This window comes from Amaranthus tricolor, chromosome 10 (genome assembly GCF_026212465.1).
Source record: "Amaranthus tricolor cultivar Red isolate AtriRed21 chromosome 10, ASM2621246v1, whole genome shotgun sequence".
In the NCBI taxonomy this organism is placed as follows: Eukaryota; Viridiplantae; Streptophyta; class Magnoliopsida; order Caryophyllales; family Amaranthaceae; genus Amaranthus; species Amaranthus tricolor.
In genome coordinates, this window is record NC_080056.1 from 17,615,536 (window position 1) to 17,629,977 (window position 14,442).

Genomic DNA, 14,442 nt, shown 5'->3' on the forward strand with positions numbered 1-14,442 from the left:
AGGATATGTCAATCATGCGTAAGCAACTAAAATACTGATCAGACTCGGGATCTGCTATCCAACCATGAAAATTGTTGTGCCTCAAGATAAGAACTTGCAACTTGGGAAGGCTTCCTAACCATGAAGGGAAAGTGTCTCTAATGTCATTTTCTCCAAGATCAAGAAACTCAAGCAATCCACAATTGGTCAATGACTTTGGTCATCGACGATCTAGTTGATTATCAGTCAGGTTAAGCAGCTTTAGTTTGCAAGCTTTTGAGAAAGTATGAGGGATGGGTTCTTCAAGCCGATTGCCACCTAAATTCAACACTGTTAAACTTGCACTAAGCTGCGCACTTATACAGACAGGGATTTGCCCTCTGAAATTGTTCATAGATAGATCTAAAAAGAACATTGAATTTGCTCTGCAGATATCATTGGGAATAACACCATACAATTTATTCCAAGAAACAGTCAACCAAGAGTTCAGTATTTGAGATTCTATATAAACATGACTTATGTGTAATTTTGAAAGTTGAGTGAGATTTGTAATAGATAAAGGCAAGTCACCATAAAAATTACTCTTAAGCCGTAGTTCAGAGAGCTTTGTTAAGCAACTTTACGAAGAGGGGATTGATCCTGTTAAACTAGTATCCATGATGACCAACTCAGTCAAGTTACCAAGGTTTCCAATAAAGAGGTTAATTCTCCGAATATGATAAGGGGCACAAACGATAGATACAAATAAGACTACATATATAACGTATAATATGCTCCTATAATCAAGTTAATAGAATTGGAAGTGATAAAGATTGTTAAAAACTAATATGGAGTATGATAACCGAGTGAGAAAAGGGGTACAAGACTTGACCAGATAACCACAAACTTGTCTTTATAAAATATCTAATGACTTTTCTTTAAACTTGTTGCAATAGCAAAAATGTAATACAGATTTTACTTACCAATAAATATATATTTAAAATAATTATATAACCTATAATATGCTCCTATAAATATTTTGTTTTGATTTTCAGTTTACAATTGTCTGTGAGTATCATTGCCAGCTGATTATGCAGTGCTTGATAGATCATTTTTAATGGACAATGGTCAAGTTCGGTTTCTGTAATGGCTCGTTATGGCTGATCTATTGGTTCGTGTAGTCTGGACCTTTTGGAATTAAGTCTTTGACATTGAAGTTGTTGAATGGTCAAGTTATGTCTTAGTTGTTAAAATGTCAAGTTTTTGTTAGTGAAAATAATATTTGATATGAGTTTTGACAAAGTCAGAAACAAACATTTCTAAATCAATTTATGCTTCTAAGAAATGACCAAACTTGTGGGAGGAAATTTCACTAAAGGGTTGACCTAATATTTGATTAATTAGTATTTAATTATATTTCTACTGAGGGGGGCATGAAGTCCTGAATAATTTTATTCCGTTACAAATTAGAAGAGGAATAAACATAAAAGATGAGTAGCCAGATGTGGGAGGACCCTAATATCCTAAAGAATTTGGAAGAGTTGTTTCCTGGTCTCACTTTGGAAGAGGCTCTTCAGCATCAGGTATATTTTCAGAACTACTGTAGAATTTTTCTTTTCAAGTTTACTTCAAGTATTAAAATAGATATTGAAGAGTGAAAAATTAGAAAGAAAAATTATAGAGGAAAAGCTAAAAGGGGTTTGTTTATTTTATGAAAGATGGTATCTTGTTTTATATAGAGAGGCAGTGTGTAAAATTTGATGTACTTGTTTGGATATTGAAACAAAATAGTTGAGTAATATTCTTGATATTTCATTGCTATTCCAGGAAAGTCTTTACCAATCACTACAGAAGATAGGCTGTATTTACAACACATCGAGATCTCGTGACAATGAACCTAGCTATAGTCATGGTCGTTCTGTGAGAGAATTGTCATTGTCAGGTTGTGACGACCATGATTTGGCTTTGGATGAAGCTGTGGCTAGATCTTTGCAGGAGTTAGAGTTGAAAGATGAGCAAGTTGATCGTGTTGCCATATCAGAATCACTAAGTAAGTAGTATGAGACCAAAACTTGAAAAACCGCTCAAGTTTCTAGTACTAGCTTGCTTGCTATATTTGTACAAAGCCCAATAGGTCGATTTCATTGCTTCATGCTTCTTCAAATATCCAAAAAAACATACTTATATGCTCAAGGGCTGTAGCCGGTCCGGTTGGCCCAACAATTTGAAGTAGGGAACTTATGTCTAAGATAAAGTGCATAAAAAGGCCGTATCACCCCGTTGTGAGTATATCGTAACTGCAAATCATCCACATTTACTGCGAAATCTGTTTCGTGACTGTTTCTAACTCACCGAAATCTTATTTTTGCACTATACTCTTTACCCACTGTGTCTACTGCCTGCAACAGCCATCAGGCTGGTGTTAATGAGAAGGTTTTAAATCTTATGATTATCTTTAAAGGTGCAACTATTTTATGTCTTGGGGAGATTTTTGGGTTGGTTCTCTTCTTCAGGTTAGTGTTTGCTACTTTTGAAAAGGGTGACTTCATTGTATAGTTAGTTGTCTCAGTGAGTACCGTAAAATTTTCCACTGAAACTTACCAAATGTGAATGCACAATTTTACATTTAACTAAAACTTTCTAATTAACACTTACAAATTTAATATTTCGTATAGTAAAGTAGACTTTTTATGTGGCTTTCTATGACTTCTTGAGTGTGTTTAGATTGAAGGAAATGGAAAGAAAGGAAGAGCAGGAATTTAGATGATGAAAAATCTCTTATTTGGATAACAAAATAAAAGATAAGAGATTTAAAAAAATTAGACGGATGTTTTTATTAAGGTATCAATCTTTTCAAATTTGAAAAGATTTTTTAGGAAAAATCTCATCTCCCTTTTTTTTTTTCCTTTTCTTATAAACAAACTAGAGTCTATACCTTTCCATTTCTCTTCCCTTCCATTCCCTTCACTCCCTTTCCCTTCCTTTACTTTATTTTCTCTCTAAAATTGCTATCCAAAATATAGTGCTGGTGAGGCGGATGATAGACCTATATCGACAATTTTTACATACCAACCTTCATGCTCTGAGCATTTTACGGTGCCGCTAATGCCTTGTGATGACCCTACAATAGCCTGCTCTGTTTTGATACTAGGCTAACCAAGATTACTGAAAGCTTACTACACCACAACTATGGAATTTTCAGTTAAAATTGATTGTCATTCTCCACTTCAATTTTTTTTCACAATCTTGGCTGAAGTCCATCATCGTAAACCGTTATTAATCATTTTGTTCATTCCTCGTAGTGCTAGAGCTGAATTGTGCTTTTGGTCAACGTGATATTTGTTCGCTGTTTTCTTGAATGTATTTACCTTCGAATGTTTTCTTCAATTTTACTCTCTATTTACTGGTTCCTAGCATAAGGAGGGGCCTTCATCGTGCCCGTGTAAGTTGCTTGGTTTTTTTCTTTATTCACTGTTTTTATGATTGCATGACTTCTGTCTTGCTCCTTGCATTGCTGTACCTTTCCCCTTCCTCGGTTTACAGTCTTAAACCCGAAACCTAAAAACCTGTTTCTTTTTTTTTTTTTAGGGAACACCGAACGTAATTCTCCTGGCACGTCTATCACGGTAATTACACTTTTTCCTAATAATACTTGGTTGATGAATTTTGACTGAAATGACTTAGTTTTCTGCTTGCAGGACATACGTCAAGAAGTCATTGATCCAGATCAGATGTTGTATGAAGTAAGTCGGGAATCTTATGCTGTAAATTTAATATTTCCATGATCAATTAATTTTTCAGTGAATTTCCTTTCTATTTTTGGTTGTAATTGATTATCTTCTGTTTGAAATAACTTGGGACACAAAACATTAAGGAGGGAAAGGTGGAGCGATAAATGTGGTAAAAGTGATTCTAAATTTGAATAGGGACTCTCATTCTGGTAGATTTAATCCTGAACTTGGAATAGTAAGAGTCTATTTCAACTTTCATTGCATAAGCCGTATTTATAGGCATTTTGTTTTATCCACTTAAAGCAAATAAGAATTTGTATTTGAAAACCATGGTTTCCTATATGGGAATCATCCGAACCATACTGAAACGATTCAAATATTCTTAATCTTCAAAGGTTTTTCAGTTTTTAAAATGGATATTCTTTCCAGGAACTGCAGTCCTTAAGGAAAGCTATAGGCAGTGGGAATCCAGGATTGACTAAGGGCGAGATATCCAGTTTGCCATGCTACACGTACAAATCTGGTGGCTTATTCTCAAAAAAATTAGATATTGGAGAGTATGATCTCTTCCTTTTCTTTTTCTTCTCCTTCTTTCCCCTTTCTTTAGAAAAAGATCCTTATACTTTATTGTATTTCTGAAAACGTTCAATAAAAAGAACAAGAGTTTATGATGGGACTTTCAAATAAGGTCTATTTATGAGTTTTTATAGGTTGAAAATGGTGTAGTTCTTTTCAAGGAAATATGTTCGAGCATTTTGGGATAGATGGAGTAGTATTGGGAATGAAGGATGGATTCTGTGTACAACTGACATACGAAACATAATTTGCCGCATCTTCTTCCTTTATATTTAATGCTTATTACATTACACTATTGTAATGGAATCAATCTTACTCCGGTGTTATGCTTTGCTCAGGTGTGTGATTTGCGTCTCATCATATAAAAACAGGGATACTGTGATCAGCCTACCCTGTTTACATCAATATCATAAACACTGTATAGAACCTTGGCTGCAGAGTAAAAAGGTACTAAACTACGTTATATTTTTGGAAAAATTACCTAGAATAGTCCAATCTATGCATGATTTGCCTACAACAATCTCACCTATTAATTAACCATGAATAATTTCAATTTTGAAGGAGTATTTTCCTAGAGTAAACCCGGTGACCGGATGATTTGCTATAGTAAGTTTTATTTTTGAAATAAAAAGATAAATTAAAATAAAATGTCTAAAAAAATAATAGAAAAATGTTCAAAAAAATTTTAATTTTTTTATCATTTAGAATTTTTTATGTAAATTTTCAAAATCTTTCTCTAATTTTAAATTAATTTTCAGTTTACTTTTTTTAGTGAATTACCTACTATAGCAGATCATCAGGTTATCCAAGTTTACTCTAGGCAAATACCAACTAAAATTGGTATTATTTATGATTAATCAATAGGTAGAATTATCGTAGGAAAATCATGAAAATGAATTATTCTAAGTAATTTTTCCTATTTTTTTCTTCACTTGCTTTTGCTTTAGGTCAAAACGAAGCAGTTATTGTTAAATTAGGCTGGACTTATTGTAAATGCCAGCATAATAACGGGGGGACACAAGTGCACACACTTCATAAGCCAAGGAGATATATACCATCCCAAAACCATATGGCAATGGGAAGAAGGTCTCTAATAGTTTATAAAGCGTGCACACCATTTTCAATTTATCGATGTGGGATAACTCATCCCAACACCCCACCTCACATGCGAACCCCCGCCAAGTTCGCATGTGGGAGTAATCAATTAGGGTAGGAACGCCATTCTTTTCGAACCTTCCATTTTTAAATTTTTGATCGAACCATTGGCTCTGATACCATGTCAAGGAACCAACTCAACCAAAAGCTTAAGCTGATGGTTGAGGCCCCAAGATATGTTATATACTCTAACAAGCCCCCTCACACGAGACCCCATTGGGCAAGAAGTGTGGATGCGTATAGGCGCTGAATATTCCACTTTAAATGAGGGGTGGTTGAGATTCGAACCCGTGACCTCTCACGTTGGCTTCTAATACCATGTCAAATTAGGCTGGACTTATTGTAAATGCCAGCATATTAACGGGGGGACACAAGTGCACACACTTCATAAGCCAAGGAGATATATACCATCCCAAAACCATATGGCAATGGGAAGAAGGTCTCTAATAGTTTATAAAGCGTGCACACCATTTTCAATTTATCGATGTGGGATAACTCATCCCAACAATGTTAGAGTATATAACATATCTTGGGGCCTCAACCATCAGCTTAAGCTTTTGGTTGAGGCCCCAAGATATGTTATATACTCTAACAGTTATGAAACTGTGGTTTTGATGACTTCTTGCTGCAAAACTTGTCGCAAGCATTGATGAACAAAAACACCTTCACTATATTTAGTTATCCTTGTTGAAAATAACCCACATGTGATCACTCGTCAAAGAATTAGAGAGGTTTCTATGAGCTACTTCTCCTAATACCAATCGGTTTCATGATAGAATCTCATCGGATTTGCGTGCAGTCAATTCTCCTCTAGTGTGGGTCTTGTGTACAAGTCCAAATTTATCAATCCCTTCGTTTCAATTTTGTAATAATGACAACGTTTCACTATGAATGTCATTAAATGGCTCTTAATTGGTCTTCTACGCGACATGTAACGTAACCCTTGTAGAATAAAGAGGTTGTTTTTAATTTGATTTACGATGGCAAACATCATTTGTAACCTACTTAAAAAAGAAGTGAGCATAATTTTAAGTGTTATATTTTTATCAGTCCATTATAATCTAAAACCAGAAATATAAATCATTGGTACCATTGAGAGAGAACATCCTTTGTTTTGTTTCTATACAATTGGAAAAATGTTTAAAAGGTGTCTTGTTAAAAGTATGGCGTCTCTGCTATCTTGGACATGTTCATTATCCTTTTTTTTTCAAATGAAGGATAGATGTGTAGTATTACTATGTGATGTTATGATTCTATCTTTGATCCAGATTTGCCCAATCTGCCAAAAGGAGGTGAAGATAATTTTTGATTGAACAACCCATGTATCAGGCTTCGCAAGTAGTACCAAAAACAATGCAGTGTAAATTTTGTTTTCCTTTCTTTTCTCATTATTGTATAAATAAGGTAAAATTTAGTTTCATTTTCTTTTTTTTTATTTTGTAAGAAATAAAATTAAGGAGACTTTTCTTGAGGTTTCGATAAATTCCCCTATTTGCAGTTAGTAGGTGATATGGATACTTGATTGCATTGTATAATAGGACGATAAAGAGTGTGATACAATAGAATCATTTTAATTTAGTAGTTTAGTTAAATATAATTTAGATGATGAAAGTCAATATTAAAAAAATGATTATATAATAGGTATGCATTATACTTAAAATATTTAGTTAGTCGTTAGAATTAATTGATCTGGGTGCAACTAATAAAAATCCAAGAAAGTATTACATAAAATATTTAGTTATTTGTTAGATTTTAGACTAATTTGTTTAAGTTTGAATAAGTAAATATCTAGTATACTAAATTTTGAAATTTTGAAATTCGAGTTTTAAATTTTAGGTTAAAGACCTAATTCTTATTTTGAGAATAATTTTAGTAGTTGAATAAGTGTATAATTACTTAGGTTAAAAGTTTTAATGTTTGATAATTTATAAACTCGGTTAAATACTATATTCTATGTTTTATGTTGATTTGTTATTAGAGTTGTATTCTTAAAGAGAGAATGATTCAAATGATTTTTGAATTGTTCAGATTTGTGACAGATTCAAATAGCTCTTTTATGTTGACGTTATATATAAAGCTTTTAACATGAGAGCGTACAACTACGACTACAATAACATAAACAAAACATTATAGTTATTATTTTTGAGAGCTTAATGTAAAGAGTGCTTTGAAAGTTTAGTCTATAGATCTTGTTAATAGATCAAGTTGTAATAATTAGAGCTTATCATTTTTCCATTATTTTGAGATTACAAATTGAGTGTGTTGATCAAGAAACTTTATCTATAAAATTAAAATCACATTTCATATTTGTTTTTAGGATTAGCTTCGTTAGTGTCTTCAAACGACCTTTAGTCTGAGTTGGATGGCGTGTTGTGCTACCAAGTGTTTAGTTAGATAAGCGTAACTTCGTCTTAAGTTTCTTTATGGAGTAAGTATAACTTCGTCATAAGTGAAGTTAATTAATAAAGAGGTGTAGGGTTGGAATCCTATAAGCTATAATCAGTGGTCAAATTTTTAAACAAATCTAATTATTTTGTGTATTTTGATTCCACAAATTTATATTCAATTATACTTAAAAGCACAATTTGGAATAAATTAGTTGTCACTTATAAAGATATGACCAATTCAAGGACATAACGATAATTATATACATTCGTAATATAAATTATTTCAAATGAATCCTATTGAGTTTATTAAAAATATGTCCAATTGTTCACAATTATCAACAACCTAAATTTGTTGGGTAAAATATTTACCAATGAAGAAAAAGTCAGAAAAATACTTCACTAAATTATATGCCATAGAAAAGCTTAGAATCTTCGCATTTTTTCTAATGACGATCTTATTAGAAAGTTGATTCCTCATGAGCGGCTTATTAATGAATATGGAAAAATACCTTATAACCTATTATGCCTCTTAGGAAAGGAAAGTTTCCAAATCCACAAGTGAGGAAGAACTAAAGACGAGGAACAAGTCTTATTACATGTATGTCTCAGATAAATCTCATGTAAGAAATAACTTACACATGCCTTCTATATTTATAGAAGAGCATACAACCATTCATGAAGTAATATGTCACTTCATGAACCGCAACATCGATTCACGAATCAATGTCGAGTATAAATCAATACATCCCAATATATGCAGTTAATATAACCATATTAACCGTAGGTAGTTATAACATAACTAACAAAACCGAATAATACGAACATTGCAAAAACCAACGCGACACTTGCGACCAGTGAAAAACTTCGTGACCAGTGACAAAAATCGCAACCCACGAATTGTGTTTTTTTTCAAAATAGAAACTTTGCTTTGAAAACTCGCGACCTGGGAGCCTTTTCGCGATCCGTGAAAAACACTTTCCACAAAATAAGTAGTTTTGCAATTTTTGGGATATTTTCAATTAATTATTTATTTATTTAATTTATTTGATTTAATTAATTATCATTTCCGATGACCATTATACGCTCAAAATGACAACAACCCTCCCCAATTTAGAGTGTATGATCCTTTTTCCGCTTTCGCGATCCATAATCTTCAACCCATTTCATGCATCAATGCCAATGTTCTTACGAATTGAATTGACAGCTAGTACCACGCATCTTTACATTCGATCATATCCCCTAATTTCCTTACGGATTGAATTAGGCAGACATATCCAATCAATTGAAGGAGTAGTACACATGAAATAATTCATTAAACTCACATCTGTGACACCTTAAAGGCCATGTGTCCATATCTATTCATAAGTCCATAGATATCATAAGTATGCCCCTTGATTTCGTTGAGGCGGCCAAACCCCGAACTTATATAGGTAGCTTCTCTTGGTTACCATGCTTTCGTGAACAAAAAACTCAATCTAGAGATCTTCAAAAACTCTAGAAACTGGAGACCTCGAGGAACTATTCTACTACCTCGTTTTTCAACATCACGAACAAAGCAACTAAGGATCACTTAAAGTGTTGCTTTGCAACATCTGATGAGCGATCAATCCACATCGAATTCAAGACTAGATGTTTCTTCTAGCGTGGAATTGGGTTTCACTCATGGTGTTGAAGAATGCGCATTTTCCAATTTCATTAAACCGTGAAATTCCTAGACTTAGTAAAAATACTTTGTTTAACTTTGAACTTTGTTCACATAGTCAAAAATTGTGATCCCTTCTTTGATAAGCCCTAATTTTCGGCCTTGCCTCAATTAGATGTTATAGAATTATCAAAGTTACACTCGACTATCAATACTTTATACAAGCTACTTGTCAATCAAACTAGATTGTTTTGTGCACAACTTTGGCTTAAACATCAAAAAAGATGAGTATCTTTAAACTACATTGTTTACATATTTGTCTAAATCATGACAAATAACATTAATATCATAATGGTATAAGTTAAAATTTGTTTGTTCTTGGGTGATCAAAACTTGGTATACCTCCCCCACAAACACATAATTTGATCAACATAGAGAATGACCAATTCACTAAAGATCAAACTCATTCTTGAGTACCTCTTCGTACTTGAAGAACTTCCACTATAAGATTAACTAAATTCATGGAACAATCACAAACATTTTGGACTATTCAAATAATTTTCCTATAAAGGAACTTTAAGTTGTAAGCAAAACTTTACTTAACAACTTTAAAACAATTTGAATCTTGTATAAGTCAAAATTACATCCAATTTATATATCATTCCAAATATTTAGGAAATAACTTCAATTGCAAGACATGAGGGTAATTTTGGATTTTACCTTAAGTATAATAAAATACTTATTTCTTAGTCCTTAAACTTTTATGTTAAAATTCATTTAACATTTACCTCCCCCATTCCCTTCATAGAAGGAATATCACATATTACTTTGTCAACTTTACTTATACAGTTCCAAAATAAATATAACATAATTTATAAAAATATACATGATACAACATACCAAATCAAAATACAAACAATTATTTAACAATTGTATTTCCTGTAAATTTATTGAAATAAATTCAATAATCAATTATAATATTAAGTATAATACTGTTAGATGAATACATTTCATAACAAAAGCCGAACAAATGCCCTCCTGAAGGTCACTCGACCAGGTCGAGCGAAGTAGCTCGGATCGAGCGAGATGCAGTAACACTTCTAGTAGCTTTTGATCATTAGCAGGCTGCATTTCAGGGGTACAGAGCATCCGCTCGAGCAGGTCTAGCAAGATGGCTCGGGTTAATCGAAGTTGCTTTCCACATGTTGTCCAAATTTTGAAGTTTCTGATGTTGCACCTGATAGTGGCTCGACTGGCCGAGCGAACTCCGCTCGGTCAAGCGAGATGGGACGCCAACAACTTTTGCGATATTTTTAAATATAAATTGAGGTTTAATAAGATTTGTTTCAAGATTTTCGGCTGTCACCCACTTATAATTGCTGCTACACCACCCTACCTTATCAATTAGGGGTGTCACTTCTCAACTACAACCTAGGGGTGGTGGAGCAATCATGAAACCACCACCCCCACTTGCTTTGTTGAGTCTATAAATAGAGAAGAGGAAGATTAAGGTAAGGTATTCAAATTTCATCCCTCACTTTTCCATTTACTTTAATATATTTCTCATAATTTAGTTTTCATTTTAATTCACCTAGGTATTTAGTGTAGTTTCTTCTTTAATTCAATCAAGAAATTTTCACTAGTGGAAAAAAACGTATTTGCTGCTTATCATTGAAAAAAACGCTTCATCTTCATCTTCATCTGCTTCGTTCTTCTTCTTCATCCTCACAAACGTAACGTACAACAGTTTCTTCAAAGTCGTTCTTCATCTTCATCTGCAAACTATCAAAAAACGTTGTGTGTTAACAGTTCTTCATCTTCTTGGTTCATAAACCCACGAAATTTAATACTTTTGTCTTGTTCATCTTCAAAACCCACAACATTAAGGTATTTTTTGTCCTTTTAATTTGTTAAGCTTTTAAGTTTTGCAAGATATTCATGGAAAAATTCGAAAATTATGGCTGTGTGTTAACCGTTTGTATATATACTAATTTTGTTTATCATATATATCATGTTTTGTTATATTTTTAAGTAATTTCTTCATTTTATTTATGAATGTGTATGTAGTTGTGGTTTTTAAGTTTTAAATTTATCATAATTTTTTTTATAGTTTGTAAATTAGGTTGGTTTGTTTATGGTTAAATGAATGAGTTGTTGATATGAATGTTAATTTGTTGTCCAAGTTTATGAATGTGATTTTATTTTGATTGTTTTATATGTTGTTAATATATATGAATTTATCATAATATATATTGAAGGCAAACAAATAAAACATAAGAAGTTGAGTAAATACAAAGTTATATGAATCTTAGAGTTGATACTTACATACATTAGTGGGTGAGCCTTACACCTTCTTTGAATGGTCAACAACATTTTGTATCATTCAAATGACTATACTAGATTTGCTTACTTATTTCTTATTCATGAGATGTCCTAAGTACTGGAATTGTTCAAGGTGTATAAAGTTAAAGTTGAAATCAACTTAACAAACGAATTAAGAATGTCATATCCAATTGTATTGGTGATTATGATGGTCGAAATGATGGTAAAGGCGAACAATGCCCGTAACCATTTGCAAAATTCCTAGAACAATATGGGATTGTCTCTTACTACACCAGGCTAGTGTCACATAGCATGAGTGGTGTAGCTAAATTACGAAACAAAGTCCTTAAGGACATGGTAAGACGTATGATTTGCCATTCAATCTTACTCTAGAGTAAGACATTAAAGACTACAACTTACATTCTAAATCAAATAGCAACTAACCAATTGCTAATACTCCATATGATCCTATTACTGACGTTATTTTTAAATGAGAATTGATATGTTCAATAAGAGTGTTGAGTTAGGGAGAGATAAAGTTATACTAATTTTATAAGATAAAGTTATAAGCATTGGTTAAATATGTTTGTTATAAACAAGTATATATGTTTAAATATATTTCTATTCATACTCTTTCAGGTACTGATATACAATGCATCTATTCAGAGACGAAATTGTCCCCGATATTGAGACCTCGGATAATGAGCATCGTAGTTATGACAGCGAAGGAGACCAAATTGTGAGATACGAGCGTATGGCTGCAGACGCTCCACCGATTGACAATGATTTTGAAACTGAAGACGCCCCACCAATGGATGCACCCACTACTAGTAAGAAAAGAAAAGGGCGAGGTCCTACGAAAAACCTCAAAGTCACAGAACACATGCATTTGGAATACAATGCATTGGGTCAACCCTGCGGAAAATGGCGTAGGCAATATGGAAAACAAGTGGGTCTATGTATCCCCAAGCTTTCCATATTGCACGCATGGAACGAGATTCCAGAGGGTTTGAAGAACTCTCTATCGAATGATATTGTGGTAAGCAACTTTACTATTTTTACTCATTTATTTTCATTTTAAAATTAATTTGATTGACAGTAATATATATAAATTTTTTTTGTAGAATCTTTTCCACATCAAGAGCGATGAGGACAAGAAGAATGTGTTTCTTTCAGCTGTTGCTGAAAGATTCAGAGATTTCAAATCCAAGCTAGTAACTGGCTGGATTACGAAGAGGCGTGCCCGTACGACCAAAAAGGTCAAAACGGGAAACGAAGGTGGAGAACAATCACCTTCGAAGATGCCCTACAAAATATGGGGGCACATATCGAAGAGGGATTGGGAGGCCTTTGTTGCCAAAAGAACAACTCCCATAGAAGTTGTAAGTATTTCATATTATATCATAGTTTACCAATTTGAATTTACTTCTTTTGATTCAGTCATTAAACTAATACATGACATTCGATTTCTATTGATTAATTAGGAAAAGCGTGGTAAAGTTTCTGATTCTGCAAGCAAAAGGAAGTTTTACCATCGCTTAGGCCAGAAAACGTACGATGAGGTCAGAAAAGAGTGGGTGGATGCGGGTTTATACCCCAATAAAAGTTCATCCCCGCCCTCATCTACGACTACCTCCGCATCCGTGAATACTCCTGCTGGAGATCGGGTGCGTGATTAGTATTGCGGGCTTCATTCTCGAGATGCAAGTGGTAAATTTACCATTAATGATCCGGGAACGAAGAAGGTTGCTGTGCTGTGGTGAGTTTTGAAATTATTAAGTATATTCTTGATTTGTTTTGTATTCTTTGGCTTTGATGTACTTATACTTATTGCTATATATGTCACTTTTTATTTGAACAGATGGGCTAGAAGGAAAAAGAAGCTACGGGGGAGTTCACCCCAAGAGGCAATGTTGACGCATTGCATATGGTCTTAGGGAAAGACCACAGTGGGCGGGTAGTCGGAAAAAGAGGCGTCCACGTGGGGTTACAGAAGGCATTCGGCAAAGAGTGTGTTGCTACTTAATCCCGAACGACGCTGCGGGATGAAGTAGCAACCCTCCGAGCGGAGATTACAAAGGACGTTCTCGCCAAGCTGGCCGCCGTGTTGCAGAAGATGGGAGCACCCATTGTGGACTTGGCAAACCTGATTGTCGAGGATCAGGAAAGTCAACATGGGGATCCTACCGCTTTGGTCGAGCCAACACCCGAGCCCATTACCCCCATAGCACCCCAGCTCATTACTAATACCCCTGAAGGGGAAAACCCCACACCGGAGAACATAAACTTCGTTGCTCAAAATCCGGAGCCAACTCCAACGCCAGTGCTACAGGTACATAGTTTTTAAATATATAAGCACTTATTAATTTAAATTGCAACGCGTTTTAATATTTTATTATGATGCTTATTATACTAAACGACACAATTTTCAGGAGGCGACTCCTTGTTCTCTTTTGCTGCCTCAGTTAGGTGTTGCTAGTGATGGCAACTTAACTGAGGTTGCATATGGTGTGGCCCAGCCAAATAAAGAGGGCCAAATAGTGCATTTAATGCCTGTTACAAGTGGCCACATCAGTGTGGCCCTGGAAACTATTGTAAAGGGGTTTGAAGATTTCTCACTCCCAATTCCAATGCCAGCATGGAGCTTTGAGAAACTATCAGACGCCCTAGG

General features: G+C 34.0%; 1 protein-coding gene across 1 annotated transcript; it reads left to right on the forward strand.

The window, feature by feature from the left end:
• Positions 1 to 1,263: 1,263 nt before the first annotated feature.
• On the forward strand, positions 1,264 to 6,903 carry LOC130825738 (E3 ubiquitin ligase BIG BROTHER-related-like). Its single transcript, XM_057691125.1, has 7 exons — positions 1,264 to 1,541; positions 1,786 to 2,008; positions 3,547 to 3,584; positions 3,657 to 3,701; positions 4,119 to 4,246; positions 4,604 to 4,712; positions 6,689 to 6,903. Exons 1-7 carry the CDS (start codon positions 1,449 to 1,451, stop codon positions 6,731 to 6,733), a joined length of 681 nt encoding a protein of 226 aa, XP_057547108.1. The 5' UTR covers positions 1,264 to 1,448; the 3' UTR covers positions 6,734 to 6,903.
• Positions 6,904 to 14,442: the final 7,539 nt, after the last annotated feature.

Excerpts from the sequence above, each read along its gene's own strand:
- LOC130825738 (XM_057691125.1), top strand. The coding sequence starts at position 1,449 with ATGAGTAGCCAGATGTGGGAGGACCCTAATATCCTAAAGAATTTGGAA. Across the intron at positions 1,542-1,785 it reads AAGAGGCTCTTCAGCATCAG|GAAAGTCTTTACCAATCACT; the intron begins GTATATTTTCAG and ends TTGCTATTCCAG. Across the intron at positions 4,247-4,603 it reads AAAAAATTAGATATTGGAGA|GTGTGTGATTTGCGTCTCAT; the intron begins GTATGATCTCTT and ends TGCTTTGCTCAG.